Raw genomic sequence first — 27,929 nt, forward strand, 5'->3', positions numbered from 1 at the left:
CATACGTCAGAGCCATAACAAACAACTGATTCAACCAGGGTTTAACCTATTCTTTTTTTGTTCGTTTTGGAAATGTTGCGATCCCACCATAAGGAGTTCAGATATTCTACAATTTTACGTCTCTGATTAATATATACATCGGTTTAGAACGTCTTTCGACGTTGTCCGATACCTAAACACCATCTCTTCCTATCTTCGCAGTCGTTTGTTGTTAAATTTCTTTCGCTCATGGACTTGTTTACGCCGTGTTGCCATTCTAATCTGGGTCTTCCTCTTTTCCGTCGACCTATCGGTTTCCATTCTATTACTTTTTTGGGGAGTCTTGATGCTGGCATCCGTTGAACATGCCCATACCACCTTAATTGTTTCTTCTCTATATCTTGAGTTATATTTCCTTCTATTCCCATACGTTGTTTTATTACATCATTTCTGATTCGGTCTCGTCTGGAAATACCTAAAGATCTTCTCATTGCATCCATCTCTACTGCTTCTATTCGCTTTTTGTTCTTTTCACTAATTCTCCATGTTTCAGCGCCATAAAGAAGAGTAGTTTTAATCATGGTCTCATATATATTAAATTTCCTTCCTTTCGTTATCTCTTTACTCCACAGTATACCATTGAGACATCCTAAGACTTTCTTTGCTTGAGTGATTCGTTTTTCTATTTCCCGTGTATCAGTTCCTATATTGTCAAAGGCAACACCCAAGTAGTCATAGCTCTGACAGTAGTCTCTGATGGTCTCTGATTAATTGGGTGTTTAATTTCAGTTTCTCCTAAGCCGTTCTTATCAATGAGTGCACCTAAATATTTAAATTTTTCCACTTGTTTGATTTCCACGTCCTCGTCTATCAACACTTCAAACTTTGCATCTGAATTGATAGCTAAATATTCTGTTTTCTTCAGGCTGACTTGTAACGCCAATTTTACATATTCTCTGTATAGACGCTTTATCATAAATTCTAGATCATAAGAATCTTGAGCTAGGACGACTTGGTCATCCGCAAAGTTCAGGAAGAACAGTACGTCATTTCTCATGGGGATTCCCATTTCCTGGCAGTGGTTTTTCCAATTTTGGAAGGCTGCCTTAATATATAAATTAAACAGTAAGGGTGACATACCGCATCCTTGTCCTAGTCATTTAGTTACTGTTATTGGCTATGATAATCTATTTCCGATTTTTCGATAAGTAGTCTTATCCCTGTATACTTCTGTGATTATTACTAAAAGGTATGGACTAATGCCGTTCCAAGTCTTGGAACTTGAACTGGAACTGGAACTTATTTAAAAAAAATAACTTATACTAATTAATAAATACAGTCAGAACGGCTTATGGTGTGTATTCAATGACACATTGTTATATCTCATATTCGTATTAGTTCATTGTTGGACTTTGATTCACCATTTCCGGTTACAAAATGCCACCCTGTAATTTTGAAATCCGATCATTCAGCACGAACGACGGCGTAAAAACAATCACCAACTACGCACGACGAATCACTTGTTTACATTAATCCCAGTGACAATAAGATTGTGTGAGGTCAAAGATTTTTGTTGTTCTTAGTATTTTTGTTGTTGTGTCTTTCTCTTAGAATCGGTACGGAATTTGATACTGGTGCTTGAAATTATTGTACATTTGACAAAAATGTACAGTAAACAGTTTAATGAAGATTATTTATAAGAAAATGAATTTAACACAAAAAATAATATAAATATACACTTATGAGACATAAAATGGATAATGTTGTTTATTTTTAGGTTGATTTGAAAATTGTAAAATTGCCAACTTTTTCTCCCTATATATTATTGGCTGTCCAATTATTATTAAAGGAAGATTATAAATTAAAGAAAATGGTATATAAATAAATGAAAAATAATAAATGATTTTTTAGAATAGATAGCTAGAAAATTTTAGAAGAATTTTATGCACCCATAATACTCAAAACTGCGTTAGCAATGAATTGGCAAGTAAAATTTTATGCATCATCGATAACAACCGAATTACATGCAACGTGAAACATTGCAGGATACAGAGATCATTTTTAAGTGGGCTCCGTTGTTCAGGGTCACTGTTCTTGAGATATACCTTCAGGTGACTCTGAATGACCCTACCAAAAGGAAAAAATGCAAACGATTGTAAAAAAGAAACACTCGTGCCAATGTCATAAATTTAACGACTTTCTATCCAAATTTTATACTCTTTTTATTACGGTCGAACAAGCATATTCGAGACTGAAACCCATTTCCCAAATTGTTACAAAAATTGCCCCACTTTCAAATATCTCTTTGGGTAGGATAATAGACTGGAATGTTCATCAGTGGCGTGGTCATTAAAGGATTAGTACAAAGAACAGATATACATACCCGTAAAGTAAGCTTTTTTGACACACATACTTTTTTATCTAAGCTCTTAATTAATATACATTTCATCTGTATCTCAATGTAGATAATCTTGTTATTAAACATGATATGAGAAAAGTGGAACTAACAAATAAGTGTCAATAAACAAATGGTTTAAGTGGAATATAAAAAAAAATCGAATCAATCGATTTCATCTTCGAAAAAGAACAAGGTGACTCTCATCCTATTCTTCCTCTTCTTACGATGCCTATCCGTTCCGGATGTTGGCGATCAACATGGCTATCCTAACTTTGCTTGCTGCTATTCTAAATAGTCCGGTTGTCGATGTATTAAACCACTTTCTCAGGTTTTGAAGCCAAGATATTCTTCTTCTCCCTGGTCCTCTCTTTCCAAATACCTTGCCCTGAAGAATGAGTTGCAACAAGCCGTATCTCTGTTTATTCCTCATAACATGGCCAAGATATTCTAGTTTGCGCTCTTTGATGGTGTTAATAATCTCGCATTCCTTGCCTATTCTACGTAGGACCTCAACATTAGTCACACGATCCACCCATGAAATTCTTAAAATACGTCTGTAACACCACATCTCGAATGCCTCGAGTTTTCTTAAAGAATCTTCGGAAAGTGTCCAGGCCTCTACTACGTATAATAACATAGAAAATACATAGCATCTAATGAGAGAGATTTTGGTAGCAAGTGGTAAATCGTGACTTCGGAAAAGAGACTTCATCATTATGAACGCCGATCTCGCTCATCCACTTATTTTTGCAAAAAGCTTCATCACAATGTGCCATGACTTCAAGATTCGTCTCAATTCATCACTGACAGTATATTGAGAAAAAAACTTACAAAGAAGTAAAGTACTTCTGATGTATGATGGTATATTTGATTAGTAATTTTTTAAAAATTTATTCAAAAGCCTAAACCCATACATTACATGATATCTATTTTATATTATTGATGACACAAGATCGATATTAAAAAATTTCATTTTAAGAAAACATAATTTTCCCCTCTCCAAAGAAGAACAACTTTGTTTAGCGGTTAGAACCAGTGAACTGACTAGATCAGGAAGGAAGTGACCACTTATTTCATAACATATTGTAACCTATTTTGAGCACATGGGTCTCCCCATTCTGCTTACGTGGTTATTCCATTCTCTTTTTCTGTTTACTGTCCATTTGCTTATACACTGTACTTTACATTTTCTTCTAATGTCTTCCTCCTCCTCTTCTGATCTATCAGCGCATTTCCTGTAATTCCTCCCAGTACTCTTATCTCTGCCGTTTCTGGATATTTTAAAAAGATTGTTATTGAGATAAAGCTAGTTTATGTAAAAAAAGAGACCACATAATGTAGCCAGGAAAGTAATATCCGAAAATAGTAAATAGGAAAACTTCCTATAACATATCTTCCTATAGAAAAATTATACAGCCAATTTCTCTTGAAATTCAAAAACATATTGGCACTGTAAAGTTTAGTAGCTCGCTACAAAAACAGTTCACTTTATGTGTATAAGATTTCACTTTAACGGACCTAATCCGTTAACTATATACATATTCCCATCGTTTATTACTATTGCTGTCCAATTAACTAATTTTGCGCTTTATTACGTGTTGAGAACTGTCGAGAAACCATCAGCTCGTACAGATACTGTTTCTTTTCAACTCCAACTACGCTACTGAATCGCGCCTATGTTAAAAAGAGAAGGAACGAATCAATTATATCCTCTTATCTGCCATAAAGTTTATGGACTATCATCTTGATTTTTATACAACTTTTATTGCTTTAATATCAAATATAGTCATACCAAAAGTGTTTAATACTTCATAAAAGCGGTTAATGCGGATGCAGTGGTAACAGTTGAAATGAAAATAGAGTATTAGTGCAGAGTTTTTGTTGTTCTATGCCACATTTTCCTGGAACATGAACAACAGGATTTATTCTATTAGAAATATTTCGAACTCGAAGATTTCGATTAAAATTTAACGATGAAATTTAAGTGCAGTGAATTGTCGCATTACACATATAAAACTTTTAGGTTTTTTATAAAAAGAATTTAATTGATTGATAATACTTTATAGAAACTATACTCCGAACATTACTAGTGGGATATTCGTGTATAAAAACATTATGTACGTGTAACACTACAGTCTTCAATCAAATACACTGTTAAATGATACCTTAATTTCACAAAGGTAAAACTAGATGATTGTATTATTTTTATTGCACCAGTACAGAAACGTAAATATTAACTGAAATCATTAACAATGAAAAATAAACAATTGTATATATCCTTTGTAAATGGACGTAAGTGACGTAAACTGACGCGGTTGTCGATTTAAAACTCTATCTCTCACATCCATACAAGCACAACATTTAATCCAATGTTAAATCGTGTATCTTTCGTTCTTTGAATTTCGGGGCTATATAGAAATGAGAGATAGGTCTAATTTTGTCGGTATCATTTTCGACATGCAAGGGCAACAGCTGGGACCTTTTCCACCTCAAAATGTAACTCAAATGACGAAGATATGTTTTTCCAAAAGATATCCTTATTTCCAAATTTATTCAATGTATACTCTTCGCTTTGCTGGGCTAGAAAGTTTCACCATTTTTTAAACTTTCTGAATAGAAAAGCTTTTGGGTGGATCGTTTGGGGAACAAGACATGTTTTCTATGGCGATTTTTTTATTTTTTTAAGTCCAGTAATCTTACTACAAGTTTTTGTATTAAAAAATATATAAAATAATAATACCGTATCAATCTGAAAGCTAAATACAGATTTATTCTAAGTACTACTTTAAATTCCCGAGATTTATTGTAAATGTAGTCAGTGTTTGAGTTTTCACGAAGCAGATCATCAACAACTGTAAGTTATACAGCTGTATGTTACCTAGGAAATCTTGAGAGTTGCTGGATCTTTGGCAAACTCAAGATCATATCTTTGTGCATCTGTTGACTTTACTTTACTTTACTAAGGTCATTACATTTTGATAACCACAGTGCCGAAATTTAATTTGATCAACAGTGTCGCTCTCCACCAAACATCTAGCTGCCGTTCGCATTATATCAATTGGTGACCGTTCCAGCTACATCAAAATACGAATGTAAATGTTTTGTAAGATACGCTGTCAAAATTTTCAATTTTTATGGTATGTTTCGGTTCTGTACGGTTTTTACGCCTTCGCTAGGAATTAATGAATGAACCCGTGATTATATTTGTTATCGTAGTACTTCACTCAATCAGCCGACTTCACTCTCGAATTTCCAATACAAAGCCACATACGTGAAAATACGTGGAAATTTTTTGAGTAGTAACTCATAACTCTGAAATTTTAGTTGTCACTGTTTATTTGTAGTCGACATTTTTACGACACAAATAGCACCAAATTCAAATCTAGTGTAAGTCTTGAGATACTTTTTGAAAGATTTAAGAGTGCTCGGTCAATATCCCATCTAAAGGTTATGGTCTAAAAACCTTGAAGAAGAACTACAGACTGATCTTTATCATCACTAATGAGTTCTGTTTTACATAAAAAAATCTACCTATTTTAAAAATTGATCAGAAACTGAGTAAATTGTACAATCTGTACAAATCATTTGACAAAAATGGCGGCGAGACAAAATATCCAATAGATTTTTTAGTTTAATGAATGACAAATAATTGATGTACCTTTTAATATAATGATATAATTAGCATTATTAATAAACAGATCAATCTGTCGATAGCGAGTAATTAAAACTTTATGTGAAAAACGTGATATGCATTAATGTCTTACACCAATTCTTGTGGTTCTACAACTCAAAAACGAAGACCTACGAGCTTATTAACTATAATGATGAATAACATTAGTTGTGGCTTTGTTTTCGTTGCCGTTAATTTAAGTCGCATTGTCATGGTCTAATTTGATTCATTCAAATTGACTTTTATGTTCGAATGTCTATTAAAACAAGTAGACACTAATTTATATCGTTACATATGTATTTTCAATTTTTATAAAATTTTGATCGTCACCAATTAACTTCAAACACAGCGATAATGTCGAGGCAACATGATAATAACAATTTATTTGTATATATATATATATATATATATATATATATATATATATAGAGAGAGAGAGAGAGAGATAGAGAGAGAAAAACAGGAGCATGAAGGTAATGAGACGAAAAATGTCGACAAGTAGAAAAGAAATTTTCCAGCTTAGGAATAAAGAGGGTGAAGTAACAACAGACAGACAGAAAATACTTGAAATAGTCGAAGAATTCTACACTATATTATACACAAACCAAATTAACAATAACGTAAATGAAGACGGTAGACAAAAGGTTCAAAACCAGGGATCTGAGGACATTCCAGAAATTACTCAAGATGAGATACAATATGCACTCAAAAAAATGAAAAACGACAAGGCGCCAGGAGATGATGTAGTAAGATGTAGAATAGTTACAGAAGCTATAAAACTTGGCGGAACTTCTCTTCTGAAAAAAATACTAGACCTCTTCAATCTCTGCTTGTAAAGTCAAAAAATTCCTATAGCTTGGAATAACTCCATTACAATTCTTCTGCATAAAAAGGGTGACAACATGAATCTAGAGAATTACAAGCCAATTTCTCTACTCAACCATTTATACAAACCTATATCAGCCAAGAGAACAGGCTGGTTTTCGCCCCAACTACGGTACAAGTGACCACCTACAGTGCATAAAAGTCTTGATTGAAAAATCAATTGAATACAATAGACCTCTAGTTCTAACATTTGTAGACTTCCATAAAGCGTTTGATACTATCGAACTACCCGCACTTGGAAGAGTGTCGAATTGATCATAGGTACACCAATATTATAGAAAATATATACAGAAATGCTACCACAACTATAAATCTGCACGGTCCTACCAATAAGATACATATCAGGAGAGGTATTCGACAGGGAGATACTATGTCGCCTAAGTTGTTCATTACTATACTTGAACATGCTTTGAAGTCACTGGAATGGGAAAGTCAAGGAATAAATATTGATGGTGAGATGCTTAGTCATCTACGATTCGCAGATGATATTGTTCTGATTTCAAATGACCTAAAGGGTGCCAGTGATATGTTGAATGAACTCAGCGATGCAGCACGAAGAGTAGGTCAAAATATTAACTACCAAAAGACAAAAATGAGGACTAATTTAGTTCCGAGCCATCCTTTAAGGGTAGAAGACGTCGATTGAAATTGTTGACAGCTACATATACCTTGGACATACGGTAAAAATTAGCAGAGATAATCAAACTGCTGAGCTGCTAAGAACAATAACACTGGGATGGAGAGTATATGGAAGACTGCGTGATATTTTTAAAGGTGATATACCTATCAGCTTAAAAAGAAGAGCCTTTAATCAGTGTGTCCTGCCAGTCCTTCCTTACATATGGCGCAGAAACACTTACCCTAACAAGGACATCTACACGAAAACTACAAGTGGCGCAACGTAGAATGGAAAGATCATTGTTAGGCATAACGTTGCGAGATAGGGTAAGAAACGAAGAAATCCGTAGAAAACGTGGTGTAGAAGCCATTATATAACACATAGCCAAAATTAAATGGGGGTGGGCAGGACACGTCAATGAAGGATAATAGGTGGACCAAAAAAATCTTGGAGTGGAGACCGAGAGCGGATAGACGAAACTCGGGAAGACCACTCACAAGATGGACTGACGACATAAAGAGGATTTGTACCAACTGGATTGCAGCAGCGCAAGATAGTCTGAATGGAGGTTTTTTGAGGAGGCCTATGTTCAGCAGTGGACGACTATGGGCTGATGTTGATGATAGAATTTTCACTTTAGTTTCATAGAAACCTTTCTGTCACAGAAGATATCTTTCGGCTCATACCATTTCATCTATTCTGCCCTAACTCTACTGCTTACATCTCCATCTATATCCTTATTACTCTGTACCGATTGAAGCTCCTTAAAACTAATACTTTTCGCAATCATTTTACTCCAGATACTTTGTTTCTGCCTACTAAGTTTTAAACCTTTTCGCATCATGTGTCCACTGTTCCAGGTTTTTACCAATTATTATTAAATAGTTCCTACTACTTCAACTTACATTAAAAACCTTGCAATGTTACCCTGTAATTCCCGTGTTATCTGATCCAATAATAATGAGAATAAATAAGGACAAAGCACTGACGCAATGCTACATTCGCATGAAATTTGTTAGTCTTGTTCATACGTATTTTTAACACTAGTTTTACTCCCCCACAAATATCTCTACAATCTTCACATATTCACTGGAGACTCCTTTCTTTTTAAGCTCCCAACACAGAATCACGAGATCAATGAATACCAAATGAGCGTTTGTTTTTTTTTCCTATATTTTTCCTCAACTACCTTGAGCCTAACTACCTAAAGAGGATTGCATTAATATTTGTTCTGCCTTGCATAAACCAAACTGATTGTTTGATATTTCTATCCCTCAATCAATTACTCCCTCCCACATTTTCATGGTGATATTTTATGGTGATATTTAAGTAGTTGTATGACCCTATACTTTGTGTATTGCTGAACATCTCCTTTGTTTTTGTAACCAAGTAATAATTAACTGCTTCTCAATTCGATAATTCTATTAAACGAATCTATTATCCAACCATTATTCTTCCTAAAACTACCCATACTTTCCCGGGGATATCATCTGACCCAACTAGGGAAGTGCTTTAGGAAATACAATAAGTCTTTTGAATTGCAATACCTAAGTGATAACCTATTCTTTCCAAGGAATGAGTTAACAATCACTAATTAAAAATAATTTCCTATTATCTAACATCTCTTCGGGAATTTTAAGATATTTCATTAATTTAGAGTGCAAAAGTACTTCTGCTTTTGCAATACATGAATTCCAGATGTATTCCGTAATTTTAAAACAAATAGTCTCTTCAATAAACTGATAATTAATCACTTAACACTCTGAATTTCCACGTTAATCATTCTTTACGACTGTATTACTCAGTTCAAATATTAACAAACCAAATGGTAAGCATCTTCAAATATTCTTCTGTCAATAATCACCTCGACTAGTGTAGTGTTTTAGTCCTGCAGGTAAAAAACGAGAAATATTTGGTCACCTCGTACCCATATACACAAACCCAATATTTAAACATTGCGTCAAATAATATTTATTTAGAGGTGTTAGGAATTGGCATTTATATCTGTCCATTAAGTGTGTCTAGTTTGCTAACTTAAACGGTGCATATAAAGACGATTCATCGTAAACATAAAAACGGTCATATGGTTCTACTTAGAGATGAATGTAAAGAGGAAATAAAAACGAAAAAAAAAGCAATGGGGCCTGTTAGGAATTATTTACGGATTTGGTAACGAGTTCAGCGGCGGGTGACATATGTTTTATTTCATTTTATTTGTATCTGAATAATGGTCTAAAAATAAACTCATGTAGTAGTATTTGTCACACGATTATTTAATTTTTTTAAGCTTCAAGTTTTCAATTTTTATCTGAGATAGTTTATCCTAGTTGGCACATATTAAATAACAACAATTTCTATATTCTCAAATGCTATTCTGTCTTATTATCCTTGCTTTTTTTTATAGACCTTTTTCTATCCGAATTGATAAAGGCCTCTCCCATTTCTCGCCATTCATCCCTGTTGTGTGCTAGGCGTTTCCACATTGGTCCTGCGACTCTTTTGATATCGTCGCTCCAGCGCATTTGAGGTCTTCCTCTTGGTCTCTTCGCATCGTACGGTCGCCAGTTTCCGACTTCTTTGTTCCATCTACCATCTTCGAGACGTTCGTTGTGTCCAGCCCATTTCCATTTTAATTAAGCTGCTTGTTTCGCGGCGTCGTTTATTTTTGTTTTGTTCCGGATTGCTTCGTTCGTTTGCCGATCTATTAGTGAGATACCAAGCATCTGTCGTTCCATGGCTCGCTGAGTTTTTCGAATCTTGTCCATGTTCTTTTTTGTGAATGTCCAGGTTTGAGCTCCGTAAGTGAGAACGGGAAGGATACAAGAATCGAACACTTTGGTTCGAAGGTTTTGGGGTATCTTTTTGTCTTTCAGTATGTATGAGAGTTTTCCAAATGGGGCCCATCCCATTCTTACTCGTTTGCTTATTTCGGTAGTTTGGTTTTCTTTGTTTACCTTGATATTCTGACCCAGATATATGTATTCTTCTTCTACATGTTCCACTTTTGTTCCTTGGATGGTTATCGTCGGTTGATCATCTTTATTCGACATTAGCTTAGTTTTACTCAGATTCATTTTCAGTCCTTTTTTTTATGGATTCCGTATGAAGCTCATCGATCATCGTCTTCAGTTCTTTCCAGCTGTCGGCTATTAGTACTACGTCATCTGCATATCTTAGATGGTTTAAATACTTTCCGTTTATCGATAGTCCCTTCGTTTCCCAATTTAGTAATTTAAAGATGTCTTCAAGTGCGGCAGTAAATAGTTTTGGAGATATGGTGTCTCCCTGTCTTACTCCTCGGTTGATTTTTATTGGCCTCGTTTTCATTCCGCTATTCATCGTGACTACCATTTCAGCGTGTTGATATATATTATGTATTAATATCCTATGTCTAGAATATATTCTGCTGTTGACCAGTGCTTCCTCAATAACCCATAATTCTATGCTGTCAAAAGCTTTCTCGTAGTCTATAAATGCTAAACAGATTGGTAAATTGTATTCGTTAACTTTTTCTATTCTCTATCTATCCTTGCTATTATTCGCTATATTCCTATGCAAAGACATTTATTCATATCCCCCACCATATATTCGATCATATAAATTGCAGATTGCAGATTTTACCTTACCACTGCGACTTGCAAGATATATATATATATAAGGTTCTTGAACTCCTAAGTGGAGCATAGAGCTTCAGTGAAAACGCGCCATCGGGTTCTATTTTGCGCTAACGCCTTCACCTCATTCCAAGACTTTCCTTGGCCTCTTATCTCGTCCATGATGGATCTTTTCCAAGTTTGTACTGGGCGACCTCTTTTTTTTCCCTTGGGGATTCCACTCTAGGGCAGTCTTTGCGATACAGTAACTATTTTTTCGGAGTGTGTGACCGATCCAACCCCACTTTCTGGACTTAATTTCATTTTGTACCCTCTTTTGTTCGGTCAGGTGTAGTAGATCTTCGTTTCTGATGGTGTTAGGCCAGAATATACGAAAAATATGCGACTTACAATATGTTTGGCTTTATTTAGAATCTAAAAGATCTAGACTTCTAAGAAAGCCTATTATTCATTTCAGAGATATGCTTATTACCTTATTATGTTATAAAAAAGCCAATTCTTAGAGATTGCATCTATTATTCTTTTTAGTATCTTCCTTTCGAAGACAAGCAGAGGAGTTGCGTCTATTTTGGAATTGACCAATATGTTAGCACTGGTATGATGAGCGTTCCTTTTTCACCATAGATCAAACTAAGTTCCTTTTCATACTTCATCACAATTTTCTACTATACTATTTATAGCTCTCTAGCATCCTTCTATCAGCAATTTCTTTACGACCTGGCATCCGTACAAGTTACTTTGCAGTTCTTTAAGATATTGTTTACAATTGCAAACTGTTCACGCGTAAAAATATTGTTATCGAATTGAGGCGTTTTTGCTGTCACTAAACACAAAAAGCTTTTGCTACTAGTTTTTCTTAAACCTTTTCTGAGGTAGTCATAGTGTGGGGCTTGAACCAGTAATCCATATTCCCTCTCTTTTCTGAGCTATTGGCTCATCGGTATAATAAGTATAAAACGTATAAACTTACGTCGTAATCATAATAATATTATAATACGTTTCCCCGTCAAAAGAGATTTTTTATTTCCTGTGTTCCAACATTCTCTTTTAAAAAATCTAGCTGTTTGTCCAATATTAAGATTTGAAATAACTTTAACAAAAGAATTATTTTCTGATACACTTTCGTATACTGCAGGTATCTGTTAAGTCACTTAAAAATTTATAGAACAAGCAAAGATGGTTGTCATTATTAAATACAGTCATTACCGTTGTTTATTAACGAACTTTTTTTTCTTTTCAGACATCCTCTATTTCCTTTATTGGCTTTAATTTTTGAAAAATGTGAGTTAGCAACATGTACACCCCGAGAACCGGGTGTTGCGGGGGGAGACGTTTGTTCCTCAGAATCATTTAACGAAGATATAGCAGTTTTTTCAAAACAGGTAAGTTTTTCGCATAATCTAGATAAATAAAAGAAATGCGGGTATTATTATATATTATTTAGTCGAATAGCATTTGAATGAAACATTAATAGTTTTTAGTTATGAAAAATGCAAAATGAGTTACATAAATATGTTAATATAGGGATTATTTTATCTGGGTCATTTTATTCTTGTTACATGTTGGTAAAATTTACATAAAATTTCAAATTATAATAATTTATCAGTTACACATTAATAAGACTCAAACCTAGTGTCATGTGACCTTTCGACAAGACATAAAACTTTATCTAACAACTTTATGTTCATTGCAATAGTTAAACCAAAATTTGGCTGTATTTCTTTTAATTTTTTCTGATTTTCTCAAATATTCCTATTGATTAATTGGTATCTCGACATATAAATATAACATACAATATATTTAATAACCGTGGGCTTCGGCATCCTCCTTGTCTGATTTATTTCTTTACTTTGAATGATATACATGGTCCTCCATCACAGATTGTCTTTTACAAAAAACAGCTTTTTTCAAACAGCAAGTTTTTCTCATTGCTCTATCTTTGTTTATTCTTATCCGCATGTCCTTTTTACTATTTTTCTTCGTATTGAACATTACTCCTAACAATTTGCAGATTTATGCAGCTTCGTAGTATATTGAGTTTGGAGAATTTTAAATGTACTTTTAAAGAAATATGTACTTTTAAAGCTTAGTAGGTCAAAGAGAGAATATGTATTCGTCATTAGAAAATTTGGTTAAGGCACTTAAGTACTAAATACCCAAGAATTATATGTTTATACAACTGAATATGAGGGAAACGAGAACGCTGATAATACGATTTTAACCATCCAATAATCTCTAGTGAAAGTTTTGTCCATTTTCCATTTTGTATTTATAAAATAAACACTTAGAAATCAAAATTGGTCTGTTAATCGTTTTCAACGCCGCATATTTTCATTACAAAAGTAATTTCGTGAAGAATGCTCACTCATTCACTATACTGGTAGTAACATTACCGCGAAAACATCTAATACCCTGTAAAGATTTTGTAATTGAAGTAATGACTACCATAAACATTCTCTACATACATAAAACCATTTATGAGATGCCAGTGTTTGCTGTTTGTTTCTAAAATTCAATACGCTTTTAGTATTCTCCTTATTTATCTCAGAATGCTTACCGTTCGTCGGTTATAGGATTATAATTCGCTGGAATTCCGCTGTCTATACAGAGAAAAAAAGGAGTTGGCCGTAGCAAAAAGTAAAACAAGTCATTTAGTACAATTACGCAGGATACGGTAAAAACAAGTCACTTACGAGGTATCCAATACAATTTCTCCACCTAAAATGGTTTTACAAACCCAAACATTTGTATATAACATACAAAATGTTTACTGGTCAACCAAAACAAGTCATCTAAACACTATACATATGAACGTTGCTTCTAGTATCTCTTTACATTCCTTGACCTCCTTACCGATTCATTGCAACTTGATATCGGTTGACCATACCAATCTTCCGTGCCAGTTCTGAGCAGACCGTTGAATGGCGACCGAAAAGGACATCCAAGCACCCTAAATTAACTCAGAGCCTCACAGCAAGATGGTTCCGTGGGAGGCCAAGATACGGGACCTAACTCGGATCCATGGAACCCAACTCGTAAGAATTAGCCAACCTCGCCAAGCCCGACACGCCCTGATCCTCAGAGCCAATCCTTATCCCGAAGTTACGGTTCCAATTTGTCGACTTCCCTTACCTACATTATTCTATCGACTAGTGGAGTGGCTCTTCACCTTGGAGACCTGCTGCGGATATGGTTACGAACCGGCGCGAGCCTCCACGTGGCCCTCTCCTGGATTTTCAAGATACAAGAGGAAGATCCGGACACCGCTGCAACTGCGGTGCTCAACCTGTGGTCTACTCCTTCATATAATTTCTTCGGGTTTTGCTAATAGAATACAGTTTGCAGACTTATTTTTCTTTATTCACGATAGTCTAAGGCCTCCAATTGTTGTTGCTTTTATGATCAAAACTGAAAGTAGCGATTAACGTTCTGTACACCATGATATTTTTTTTTGTGTTGGCATGTATTCGAAGATTCTAATTTAGTGGCTTTAATTTGGTCGATTTATTCAACGTTATGTTGTTCTGCAGCTCTTTGCTACGTTGCATTTTACTTTAGCTTTAATATTGCCATCTCTGCCGATCTTATCAATTTGATAGGAATTCCGAAGGGCTTCGTTGCTTCACATATTTTGTTTCATCTTTCAAATATACATATGTTTCCGATTCCGAGGAAAATATTTTCCTTTTGAAGAAATTTCTGGAAAACGATGAACTAATTGAGACGATGCTGTCCCGGCTGTCAAACGATAGGTAGTGTCGAATTTGTGCTTCCAAAATATGTCAAATCATCCAAAATAATTTGTATTATTTGTAATATCACATCTATTGTGGCAGATTATGAAAAAATCGTTTTACATTATGATTATGTCTAAAAGAGTGCCTGTAGAAGGTGAGGTTTGTCCATCAAAACGTTCAAAAATAGAAAGTCCAAAATGTTTCAAGGTTCTGCTGTTATCAAGTATTTTTTATTTGGAAGTCCCGATAATAAATGCCAGTAGCATAAATTGAGATAATGATCGTAGAAAATGTCCAAGATAATCAACAAAATTTCGATTATAGAACAATGATACATACGCCCAAAGGTAGCATCCTTGACGAATGTATTTTTTAGGAACTGGAATAACGTGAGCAAACTTCGAAAATATCTCGCAAGTAATTTTTTTTTCGTATTTTGAGATGTCGTTGTTGTTTTAGGGATATGTTCCATTCTTAGGTTAGGGCAAGATCCATTTTGCAAGAAACTCAAGGGACAAAGACGTATTCCTTAATAATTGAGACATACATCCCAGAGTACATAACTCTAAATGATTAATTTTTTCTAATTGAAAAAACTTGGGAGAACATCATTTTAAGACAGCAATTAATGTATTTACATCTATTATCTTTAATATTTTTTTCAGTTCTTTCCTATTTCCTGTTTTCTTTTGATATCAGTATTTTCTATCTTACAGCCATTTCCATAGGATTTCCATCTTTTTGTTTGCTATCTTTTTCAGATGTCAAAACTATCGCAATCTCTGGACTTATGTTTTTTTAACTCTGTTCGGTTAATTATGTAACTCTCATCTCTATTCTCGCAGTATTGTTGTTACTTTGAGTTTCACCGTATATCCTGCGTAGAATTTTTCTTTTTCATTTTTTCAGTCTTTGTATATTTTTCTCTCTAAAAGTAATAAAAATAAACGCACAAGATGGGTTTACCACGTGTTAAGAATGAACCCTAAAAAGTATCTTTCACCACAATAACTTTGTTCCAAAACCCAGTAGGAAAAAAACTAGAGGAAAACTTAGACCAAGATATCTTGACCATTCCAGGATGAAGAAGAAAGGCTTTTGACAGAGACGAATGAAAGGATGTTCTGAAGCAGACCAAGGTCTACGAAAAGCTGTAGAGCCATGATAATGATGTACATTCTCAGCTTTATTTTTTTGAAGCTTAGACGAAAAATTTTACTTAATAGAGCTCTCAGTGCTTTACTTCCTTTTGCATTTCTTTGTTCTATTTTCATACTCTCATCAGTTTTATTTGTTATTTCCACTCCCAGGTTAAACGATGTTGTAGACAGAGCTCTTATTGTTGAGCTATTTATGTACTGACAATGTTCTTGATGATGTATTTTTATTATTTATTTTGTATAGACCGAATTTTGAATGAACACTTGTTTTATCGTGAATATATTTGATCAATTATTTATTGATTCACCTTTCCTGAAATATCCTTTGTATTGATTTATTATTTTCGTACTAGCGAAAAGCAGGAGAGAATATATTAGAAAATAAAAATGTTGAAATCAATATCTGTCTTGTCTTTTTTTGTAATTTTTTAAACTTTCTTTTTGTGGAATTTCAGCGTCCACCTCGTAGTTCATTTACACAAAATACCGTAATGACGATTTTAAATGAAGTACATTGTCAGAAAACGGTCATTTTAGATCAAAATCTGGTTCTTAACAAACTTTTAACTTGATATTTATCTTTTTTCCAGAATTTTTAATAGGACTTTCTTTTTATGGATTTATTAAAAACTACCTGTGGTTGTAGGAAACTATAAAAATTATCGTACATTTTCTCGCCTTTTATTGTTAATGCTACTTTCTATTTTTGTTTCTTTTGTGTTCGATCGTTTTGTTCAAAGATGATTTAATAAAATTGTAAAATTTCACACAAATGTATAATACTTATATTTCTAAAAATCTGTTTGTTCAGCACTTTGAAAGTATTACTTCATTTGTTTTTAAACTATTCGGAAATTTCTGAATTTTTATGGCTAATCAATTTAAGTACCAAGTTATTTATCTTATTTCTAATTTTTTACACTCGTATTTATTTATTTTTTTACAACACAGCAGGTGAACATTATATAGTCAGTATGGATACGTATATGGTTTTTCATGGTTATATGTAGTTACTTTGAGAGAATATTTTTTATTTTTGTGGAAACACAACGTTTTTCTTCTTTAGTTTATAAATTATTGTAGTTTTTGTGTATTTTATCATTTTGACTCCATAAATATCTTCTTCTTTTGGTGTACTCCATTACTGGAGGTAAAATACTGGGGCAAAAAACGTAAAAGACTGCAAAAACATTGAATTCTGAGAGTAAAAGTGACATCTGAGAAACATCTTTGACAATTTGAAGAATATAAAAACGATTCAAATGATAAAACGCATTCAAAATCTTGACATATCCCTATTTTTTATCGTCCATAGAGTTAATGAAGAACAAACACTTTTCACTACCTTTTTGTTTGTCGTTGTTATTGTTAATTTAAATTTAGTAGTGACAGCAGTCAAACAGTTACGGGTAACGCAAAGTAAATCAGGGGTGACTGGTAAAAAAACCACACAGGTTTGTTATGTAAGTATCCGAGAGTAGGCAGTATGTTTTATTATATTTTATTTATTTTTGATATCCAACGGCTTATCAGTTTGATTAGCTTATCGCGTGAAAACACATGTAAAACATCTTTAGAATGTGTGTATCGTACTCGAAAACCGGGAGATAACGCTGGTGTGTTGGAACAGTTTTTGTTAGAAGAAGTCACAGAAGTTTGTTTACAACTGGTCTGATGTCTACAGCCCTTGTAAAAATAGGCCTTTAAGGAATATTAAACAAATATAGAAGCATCGCCTCGTAGAAATAATAGACTAGATGTATGTATATAACCAAAGTGCAGCATGTTTATGAAAAACGAAGGGTATAATGGTATAACGCTTGTGTAATTACTTAAGTTGAAGTATACATAAAACCATTATTTAGTACAATGTTTTTTTTGGTTTATATATACATACTTTTATATGCGACTTTAGAATGTCTTTCGTTGTTTATTCCACTCTTCATTGTCATTCCTTCGTTGATAGGGTACATGTCAAAACAATTGAAACTGAAAACGGGAGGCATGCGAAATGTAAGAGTGCCAAGTGACATTAGTAACAATCATTTTCATGATGTCTACATATTTGTTATTCATAAATTGTTAAAAAGATTTAAAGGTGCCTATCCTGCAAGAAAAATCTTTATTATGGTCCGTATCCGTTTATTGGTGGTAAAAGATGGAAAACTCCAGTAAAATCCCCAAAAATACTTAAAAACCAGGTTTTTCGCATGGGCCAAGAAATCTCTAGCTTCCCTACATATGGGAAATACATCGCCTCTAATCATTTTATAAAATTTTTGGAAACATACTGTTTAATGATGTAGAATGGTAAAAAAAAGTTAGAAAAATGCAATAAAATACCCCGAAAATCCTTGAAAACCTGGTTTTTCGAATAGGTGATGCTTGTATTTAGTTGTTTGAGGATTGAAACTATTTTTTTTGTATATTTTTTAATATGAATGGGAGACACATTAAAAACTTTGAAAAACATCTTTTCTGGGGAGTTTAAAGGTACTTCTCCGAATTTTTGAATGTCTTAATGGTCTAAGTTACTTCAAATTATAATATAACCTATAAAAAATGATTCAATCTATTTTGAAGTCCATAAATAAACAAAATAAAAAAAAAACAGCAGCCATATGAAAAAAAAAGGTTTTACGCTTTTTTCAAAAAATACATTTTTAGGTTACGTACACCCAACTTACGGCTCCATAAAAATAAACAAGTTTTGTAAAAGCCTTCACTTGTGAATTTTTTGAAATTGATTGCAACCCACCGAAAAATCAATAAAAACAACAAAATTATATTTTCGGTGGTTTTAGGGTGAGGGAGAAGGGTGGCAAATTCAAATTGCATTGAGTCTTATTTTTTAATCACACAGAACGTAAAAAATTTAAAGATTTGAATTCTGGGAGCTCTTTAGCATTCATCGCTATTTTGCCGAGGTGTTTGATTTAATAGGAGCGAAAAAAATTCTGGAAATATTCACATCAATAGTTAGTTTCTAATCAAAGAATGGTATCATGAAACAAACATTATTTTAAACCGTCGCTTGATTTTCTTGTGAACAACAATTTCCTGTGATTATTGACTTTAAACCCCACCGCTGCCTTATTCCTCTTAAGATTCCCACAAGTTCTCTACGCCTATCCATGGCACTCTTAAGATTCTTTCGTACATTCACATAATGTAAACCCATTAAGCTTTTCAATATCACAGCAATCTTTTAACATCCCTCTCGTAAAAATACACACTTTTACTTAATCATTACTTGGGATTATAGTAATTAAAGTAGGTATATTCATTTCGGCGAGTCTTTGCACATGCGCGGTCACTAAATTTATACGCAGTAAATCAAACGTACGTTGTCACATTAATAAGATAAGTGATGGATTCCACCGTTAATTGAAGGAAGTTTATTTTATCTAACAAGAAAACACTAAAAAATTTTTTTAACACTTCCACAATTTTTATTATAATCTATTATCACTACAGCTGTTTAGTGAAAAGCACATAAGTTGAGGAGGGGAGAGCTGTTTGTCTCAAATTGGTCATAAAGCATTATATTTATATTTGTATTTGAGAATTTAAAATTGTTCATTAATAGAATGATTATGATCTAGAAGGTGAAGTGCGTACATAGAATTTAAATTTCTATTATTGAAAGCCCTTTTGTGTTCTGCTTTACGTTTGTTAAAAGTTCTGCCAGTTTGACCGATGTAAATTTTTGAACAGTCACCACATGTAAGTTTGTTAAGCATTTTTCTCTTGGCTCTTTTTGTTCTTAATATGTTTGCTTGAGTTGTTGTTTGTTCTTAAGCATATGTGAACAATATATTAAGAACAACAAGCGCCAAAAGAAAAAAACTTACATCGGCCAAACTCTTAGAGCGTTTAACAAACGTATAGCAAAGCACAAGAGGGCTTTAAATAATAGAAAAACAAATTTTACTTACGCCCTTCATCTTTTAGGCTATAATAAATGTAGGGCACTCTGCCGGAATATGTAGCTATGGTGATAATAAATTTTGTGGAATTGTTGAAAACAAAAGTTTTTGGTGTTTTATTGTTACAATAATTAGGTTAAACTATTAATTAGGGCTTATCCTACAATATTAGGTTATAAATGTAGGTACTTACCTTACGTAATTGAACATCAAGTTAAATTATAACAACTGAATTTAAAATTTAAATAATACAAGTACTACTTATAAACAACAACACTGACATGTTGACGCTATCAAAACTCGCAATTTCCAGTATTAAGTACTGTACTTCAACATTTTTATTTTATATATTCTATTACGATCAGCATACCTTCATGGGTTTTAGTTTTTTATTTCGTGTATAATTATATAGATTACATCTATTGCATTCATGTGCAAAGAAAGAACGGACAAACCTTATAAATATCTCTAGATTGGTGCTGCACCACACTCAAACAATTTACTGGAAGTAGCTTAAATTTTGTATGTAGTATCGTCACTGGTGGTGAAACATGGATATATTACTTTAAACAAGAAACTAGAAACTATTATTTTTGGAAAAAGAGAATGGAAAATGGTTAATCCGTCAGTGCTAAATGGTATATAAACATTTCTTTGCCAAACGTGATTGATGAACTCCGCCAAAACAACTGGAATCGTAGCCTTCTCCTATATCAGGACAATGACAGTTCTTACACGGTTCCTATAACTTCCAAGTAGTTGACGACGAAAAACATCGATTTGGTGTGACATCCTGCTGCATAGAGTACTAACTTGGCACTGTGGAATTTTTTGCATTCTCGAGAACTAAAAACTAACTCTGCGATAAACATTTTAAGAAGCCAGGTGAGGTGGGCGAAGCAAACAAAAATCTCATTTCTGAGATACCTATTTTCGACTGGCAGTGGTGCTTCGACGATTGGTTTCTTCGAACGCTTCTTCTTCTTCTTTTTATATAGACATGATTCTGTCTGTTTTTCAATGTGCCTCCAGTAAAATGTCGTTCCATCGTTCTCGTAGTCTTCCTATTGACCGTCTTCCTATTGGGGAACCGTCTCTTGCCGTCTTTACTACTCTATTTGCTGTCATTCGGCTTATATGATCGTTCCATTCTACTCTTGTATTTCTTACCCAGTTCTTGATGTTCTCCACCTTGCATCTACGTCGTATATATGTACTTCTAGCTCTATCCCATAGTGTCTTACCATCAATTATTATAAGTGTTTTCATATCTGCTGTTTGTAACATCCTTTTTGTCCTCTCTGGGTCAGCTCTTGTTTCTGCCACGATGGCAGGTGGTTTCTGATCTTCCACTTCAGTTTTGAGCTTTCCGTAGCTAGATAATGTGATGCCTAGATATTTAAACTCCATCACTTGTTCTATTATCTGACCTTCCAGCTCCAATTTACACCTTAGTAAATTTGCTGCTGTAACCATGCATTTGTCTTTTTTGGGGAAATTAACATTAAATTTTCTGGCGGTTATATTAAATTGGTGCAGCATACGTTGTAAATCATCTTCACTTTCTTCTTCTTGTAGTTCCTTCTCCTTTCGGACGTTGGCTATCATCACAGCTATCCGTACCTTATTGGCGGCTGCTCTAAAAAGATTTACTGAGCTGCAACTATACCACTCTCTTAGGTTTCTCAGCCAGGAAATTCTTCGTCTTCCTATGGATCTCTTACCCTTGATTTTACCTTGCATTATGATCCTTAATATCTCATATTTCGCACCTCTGGTAATGTGGCCTAAATATTCCAGCTTTCTTGTTTTGATGTGTTTTATGACTTCGCAATCCTTTTGTAGCCCTCTTAACACTTCTGCGTTTGTAACTCGTTGGGTCCATGGTATTTTCAAAATCCTTCTATAGCACCACATCTCAAATGATTCCAACTTCTTTATATTATCCACTTTTAGTGTCCAGCTTTCCATTCCATACAACAAAGTCGAGAACACGTAGCATCTTAAGGCTCTTATCCTCAGATCCAGGGGTAGGTCTCGATTGACAAACTTCACTTTGAGAGCAGATTATTGTAAGTGGTTTTTCTCCCATTTGGTATCCTGTTTTAGTTCTTACTTTTTTATTATTTCATCCATAATTAGGTGGAACAATAGAGGACTCAGGGAATCTCTCTGTCTTATCCCATTGCCAGCTTGAATACGATCGGTTAGTTCTTCTTCTACTTTTACTTTTATTCTGTTGTTTTGGTAGATATTTTCGATCGTTTTGATTATTCCTAGAGGTATCTCTCTTGCGTATAGTAAGTGGATAACGTCTTTTAATTTGACCCGGTTTAATGCCTTCTTAAGGTCCACGCAACATAGATATGCCGGTTTGTTGTATTCTAATGATTTCTCTTGCACTTGCTGTTTGTTCCTGTTCGTTACTTTCCTCTCTCCAAGTGATTTTGTTTCTACGTTAATTATGTTATTTTTGAGTTTTTCCCAGTTTTCCTCGAACGCAACGGTGCATTTTGATCTTACAGGTGATTACTTTAAAAAACAATTAAACTAATTTTTCATAAACATGTATGCAGTCTATTTAAAATACCAGAAAGACAGGAAGTCGCATGGTTCTATAGAAAGAATGTAATTTAATATTTTTCAACTAAACTGGAGATGAAGGTAAACGTAAAATAATCTTTTTGTTGTCGTGGTTGTAAGTTATTCTTAAATCCTCTGCCCAACATCGTGATGCTTCGAAAGCCACAATTGAAAATTACAAAGCGTAAATACGACCGGACATAATTAAAAACCTACAAATTAATTTGCACTCTAAAAAATGACTAAACCCGTGCTTATCAATCTTATTTTTACTCGTTTTTTATTACAAGCAACATTGTGTTTAACATTGAATCGAACAAATGCGCATATTTATGCATAATGCTGATACCTGTGATAGGAGGATTAGTTCGTATAGAAAATTTTATAGGCGTGCGAATTTGCTCATTTTATACTAATTAAATTAATTAACATCTATCCGACGGTGTTATTTTTATCAAAAATGTAAAATTACGCGATTCTTATCATTTTTCTCAAAATTATTCTTTTCGTAATTTGTGTATAAATAGATTACAATATGCTATTTATTAAATATGTAAATAAATACTACTATAAAATATGTTAACAGGTTTAAAAAACACCCTGTTATGTGAAATTAATTTATTAATTAATTACTCTTAAAAATTACATCTCAAATTTAAAATGTTACATCGTTGCTTTAAATTCCGGTGATAAATCACAAGCCATCAGCCAATTACCGTGTATTACTTCTGGTGTCTCTTAGCCAGCATATGTCTAGTAAGAAAGCCTGTTATGCTTCTAGTCCGATTCCGGCTTGTTTTCCGGGTCACTTCAGCCCTATTAGCACATACATGTTGCTTTGTGTTTGACCATGTATACTTCTTAAGTAGGAGGTATATGTGTTGGTTTTTTTCAGATAGATTATCCGAGATAAAAATCAAGCTTACAAATAGCATTAATAGTAATGTTGCTTTAACAAAGAATACTGATGATATTGAAAGAGACTGGTGCAACTTAAGGAACGCTATATGCAACGGTGCGAAAGAAGTCATTGGTGACTACGAGCGGAAGAAGAAGAACGAATGGATGACAGATGAAATATTACACCTTATGGACAGAAAGAGAGAAAATAAGAATAATCCCGAGCAATATAAAGAACTGGATAGAACTGTCAGCAGAAAGATAAAAGAATCCAAAGAGAAATGGTTACAAGAAAAATGTCAAGAGGAGATAGAAGAGCTAGAACGAAGACACGATAGTCTTAATATTCATAAAAAAATCAAAGAGTTTACTTATACTTACAAGAAAAAACAGTTTGGTAGGTTAATTGACGAGAACAGCAAACTTATTGTAGATTAACAGTTACAGACTTGGGCAAATTACATAAAAGATTTGTTTACGGATTATCGTCATATTTCTACGAACACTCTTGATCTGAATGGACCAAAAATATTGAAAAGTGAGGAGATAAAAGCTATAGATCAAACGAAAGACGGGAAAGTGACAGGATGCGATGAAATACCAGTCGAATTTTTAAAAGTTTTTAACGAGAACAACCTGAATGTAGTATTGAATCTATTTAATAAGATATACGATACTGGTCAAATTCCATCGGACTGGTTGCAATCTACATTTGTGCCCCTTCCCAAGAAATCGAATTCTAAGACGTGTAATGAATATCGCCTTATAAGTTTAATGAGTCACACCCTTAAAGTATTCTTGCGTATTATCTATTCCAGAATACGAGCAAAATTGGAACACAGCATAAGTAAAACACAGTTCGGTTTTAGATGCGGTTTTGGAACTCGAGAGCCACTCTTTGCAATATACGTCTTAATCAAAAATGTCTGGATCAACAGAAAGATGTATACGCCTGTTTTATCGACTATGAGAAAGCATTCGATACTATCAAATATGACAAACTCATAGAACTATTACATCTTACAGGACTTGACACTAAGTACATCCAGATTATAAGAAATCTATATTGGAATCAAACAGCCCACATGAAGAATGGACATATGGTGAGTGAAAACGTAACCATTCCGAGAGGGATTAGACAAGGCTGTATTCTTTCGCCACTGCTTTTCAACCTGTACACGGAACAAATATTCCTAGAGACACTGGAAGAGTACAACGAGGGCATCAAGAGTAATGGCGTACCAATAAGTAATTTTCGATATGCAGATGATACTGTTATACTGGCCGATAACATCGAAGATTTACAGATGATGGTAAATAGAGTAAATACAACTGGCAACCAATTTGGACTGAAGATCAATAGAAAGAAAACTAAATTTATGGTGATCAGTAAAAAGAACATTCAACATATCGACCTGAATATTGAAGCCGAACATATTAAAAGAGTACACCGATTTAAATATCTGGGCTATACAGTAAATGATAAGTGGGACCCAGACGTAGAGATTAAGATCCGAATTGAAATAGCAAGATCCAAATTCATCAATATAAGAAAGCTCTTAAGCAACCGCCACCTAATTGTTAACCTCCGATGGCGCGCTACGAAATGTTACGTACTATCTACGCTACTTTACTGAGTTGAAGGGTGGACGTTAACAGCAGCAACTATAAAGAAGTAAGAGGCTCTAGAAATGTGGCTGTATCGACGCATACTGAGAATACCTTGGATAGACAGAGTGACCAACACAGAGGTATTAAGACGAATGGGTAAAGAGGTGGAATTGTTAACAATTGTTAAAAGGAGGAAAGCGTCCTTTCGCGAGAAAAAGGCGAGAAAAATGATAAGTACAGTCTGCTACAGCTTATCGTGGAAGGTAAGATTGAAGGTAGAAGAGGTTTGGGCAGAAAGAAGAAATCCTGGCTGAGAAACTTGAGAGAATGGTTTCAAATACCAGAAGCTGCGAACATAATACATGCGGCACAAAACTGTGAAACCTATCGTTTGATGGTCGCCAACCTTCGGTAGAAGACGGCACATAAAGAAGAAGATTAAGTCGTTCCTTGTCGTGCATTTAGCTTCAACAATATGGCTGCATTATCTATCAAAGATCGGAAGTCCCTGTCCAATTCTTTACTTCCTCTTTTTGCTAGATTTTCTATTCAGACAAACATGTGGTTAGTGTTTTCTGTGCAGTGATAAATGCTCAAATGGACCAGTGGTTAATTTGTTGAAAAACACATCTTATCAGCTTTAGATTTTCTTGTTTCGCTTTTTAATAAAGTCTGCACAACCTGAACTTTAGCTTTGGTAAGTCGAGTCTTGTCGTTAACTCTTTGTTAATCTTGTTTTGCCAACTTAGCTGCATCTATTTGAATGTTGAGCTTATTACATGTTTTATAAGTGTCTAATTTTGGTAATTTGAAACTAATATTAAATGCTGTAGAGATTTTCCGGTAAATATGCTATTTAACTGGTTCAATGTCGATCGATCTCTTGACACCAAAGTACACATCGCTCTGAGTAGTGCTTGTATAGCAGCGACTTGGCGATACCTTTTGATTCTTTGGTGGGAGCTTAACCCACATCATTCGGCTGCAAAGAGAATATATTCAACTATGAGAAATTATAAGCTGTATCTATTACCATATTTGTTGTCTCGTGATTACTTTTTTGTTGTGTAGTTACCGATGTGTATCTTTGTTGTCTTCTATTCAATTTAAATATTGTTTCTTTCTTCGTAGATATGTTCAATGTTTGTAGTCTAACAATATTCCAGTTCCATGTAATTGTAATATCCCCTTTAATTTCCACTAGGTTAGAGGTATCTGTTAATACTAAAGAAGCTAATTATTAAGTGGAGAAAGTGAATAGTGAAAAATATTTATTCCCATCCTAATTAAAGACTCTTCGATCTATATATTACGTACAATTTCCTGCAGCAATTTACGTGACGAATACCTTATAGTATATTATATAGAACCGACTGCATAAACCACATAATTTGCGGTAAATGTAATCAAGTTATTTAAAAAGTAAATAATAATTCTAACAAGCCGCTGAAGAATTTTATCCAGTTAAGGTTTTTTGTTAAAAACCGCGTTGTTAAAGATATTTATATAAAATGTTGAAGCTAAGTGGTCTTTTTTCCACTCTTCGGCACCGTATTGCTCGATTAGCCGCATACTTTTCATTCTCTGGTATGGAAAGAGCTTGATATGAGAATATCCTAACTGAACTCTCCAGGAACGTATTTAAATGCAAAATAATGTTTTTGTCGTAGACTTCAATCTCCAAAGATAGAACTCTCTCTAGGAAGCCACATCCGAAAAATTTAATATTTAGGAAAATTTAAGAACAAAAATTTTAGAAATATACACATAACGCTTTTACTATAGTAATTTTATTGTGAGACATAAGTTTGTTTTGAAGTTTTTTGGTAGTTTGGATGTTTGAGGAAGTTTATAAGGAATATGTAAAGAGCCTGGTAGGTTGTGTGCTACTGCAGCCTCATTGTCAATTGCTTTTTCGTCTCCCACTTTTCTTTAGCCATTTTTGCTTGTTTTTGTGACTTGCCTTGAACTCTTTGCCTATTCTGCTAGTTTATTGTTTCTAATCCCTTTTTTCCCTCTTCTGCACCATTTATGATGCAAAAGTTTTCCTCAATAATATTGTTATTTAATAAATTGATTTTAAGATGTTTTGATTGAAGGGCTTTTATCAGTATCGATGTCAATCCTTTACTTCCTCTTTTCGCTACATTTTCTGTTCAGAAAAACATGTGGTTAGTGCAGTCATAAATGCCCAAATTGTACATCCATATCTTTCTGAAATAAAATGTTGGACCAGTGCTTAATTTGTTGAAAAAGAAATCTTAACAGCTTGGGATCTTCTTGTTTCGCTTTTTAATAAAGTCTGTACAGCCTGGACTTTGGGTTTGGTAAGTCGAGTCTTGTCGTTAACTCTTTGTTAATCTTGTTTTGCCAACTTGGCTGCATCTATTTGAATGTTGAGCTTATCACATGTTTTATACGTGTCTGATTTTGGTTATTTCAAACTAATATTAACTTCTGTATAGATTATCTAGTAAGTATGCTACTTAACTGGTTCAATGTGGATCTCGTGAGACCAAAGTACATATCGCTCTGACTAGAGTTTAGCCGTAGTCATATCATAGATCATATATACTTTGTTCATGTCCTTGGCGAATGTAATGGCTTTGATATTTGGAAATTTGATCAATATATTTTTCCCGTTTATCCTTTTCTGGTACTTGAATTCCTTTAATCTTTTTCGCCACAATATTGTTTAATCTATAAACATAATAGTCTCCCTTTATACACAGCAACAGTGTCTCTGTTGCTGTGTACATGAGGTCTGTAGATATTTTTAAAAATATCTAGTCATTTTTGCCGGCTCTAAGGTCGATCCCCGGTCTTCTACGTAATAGCCAGACA

General features: G+C 33.9%; 1 protein-coding gene across 5 annotated transcripts in view; it reads left to right on the forward strand.

The window, feature by feature from the left end:
* hth (Meis homeobox homothorax) overlaps positions 1-27,929 on the forward strand; it is a 393,321-nt gene that overhangs the window by 77,298 nt on the left and 288,094 nt on the right. For all 5 annotated transcript variants that reach the window (XM_072534421.1, XM_072534423.1, XM_072534422.1 and 2 more), the window contains one exon: positions 12,406-12,547. In XM_072534421.1, the coding sequence (XP_072390522.1) occupies positions 12,406-12,547 (142 nt within the window). The remainder of the gene's footprint in view (positions 1-12,405; positions 12,548-27,929) is intronic.

The sequence above is a fragment of the Diabrotica undecimpunctata genome, chromosome 6 (genome assembly GCF_040954645.1).
Source record: "Diabrotica undecimpunctata isolate CICGRU chromosome 6, icDiaUnde3, whole genome shotgun sequence".
NCBI lineage: Eukaryota > Metazoa > Arthropoda > Insecta > Coleoptera > Chrysomelidae > Diabrotica > Diabrotica undecimpunctata.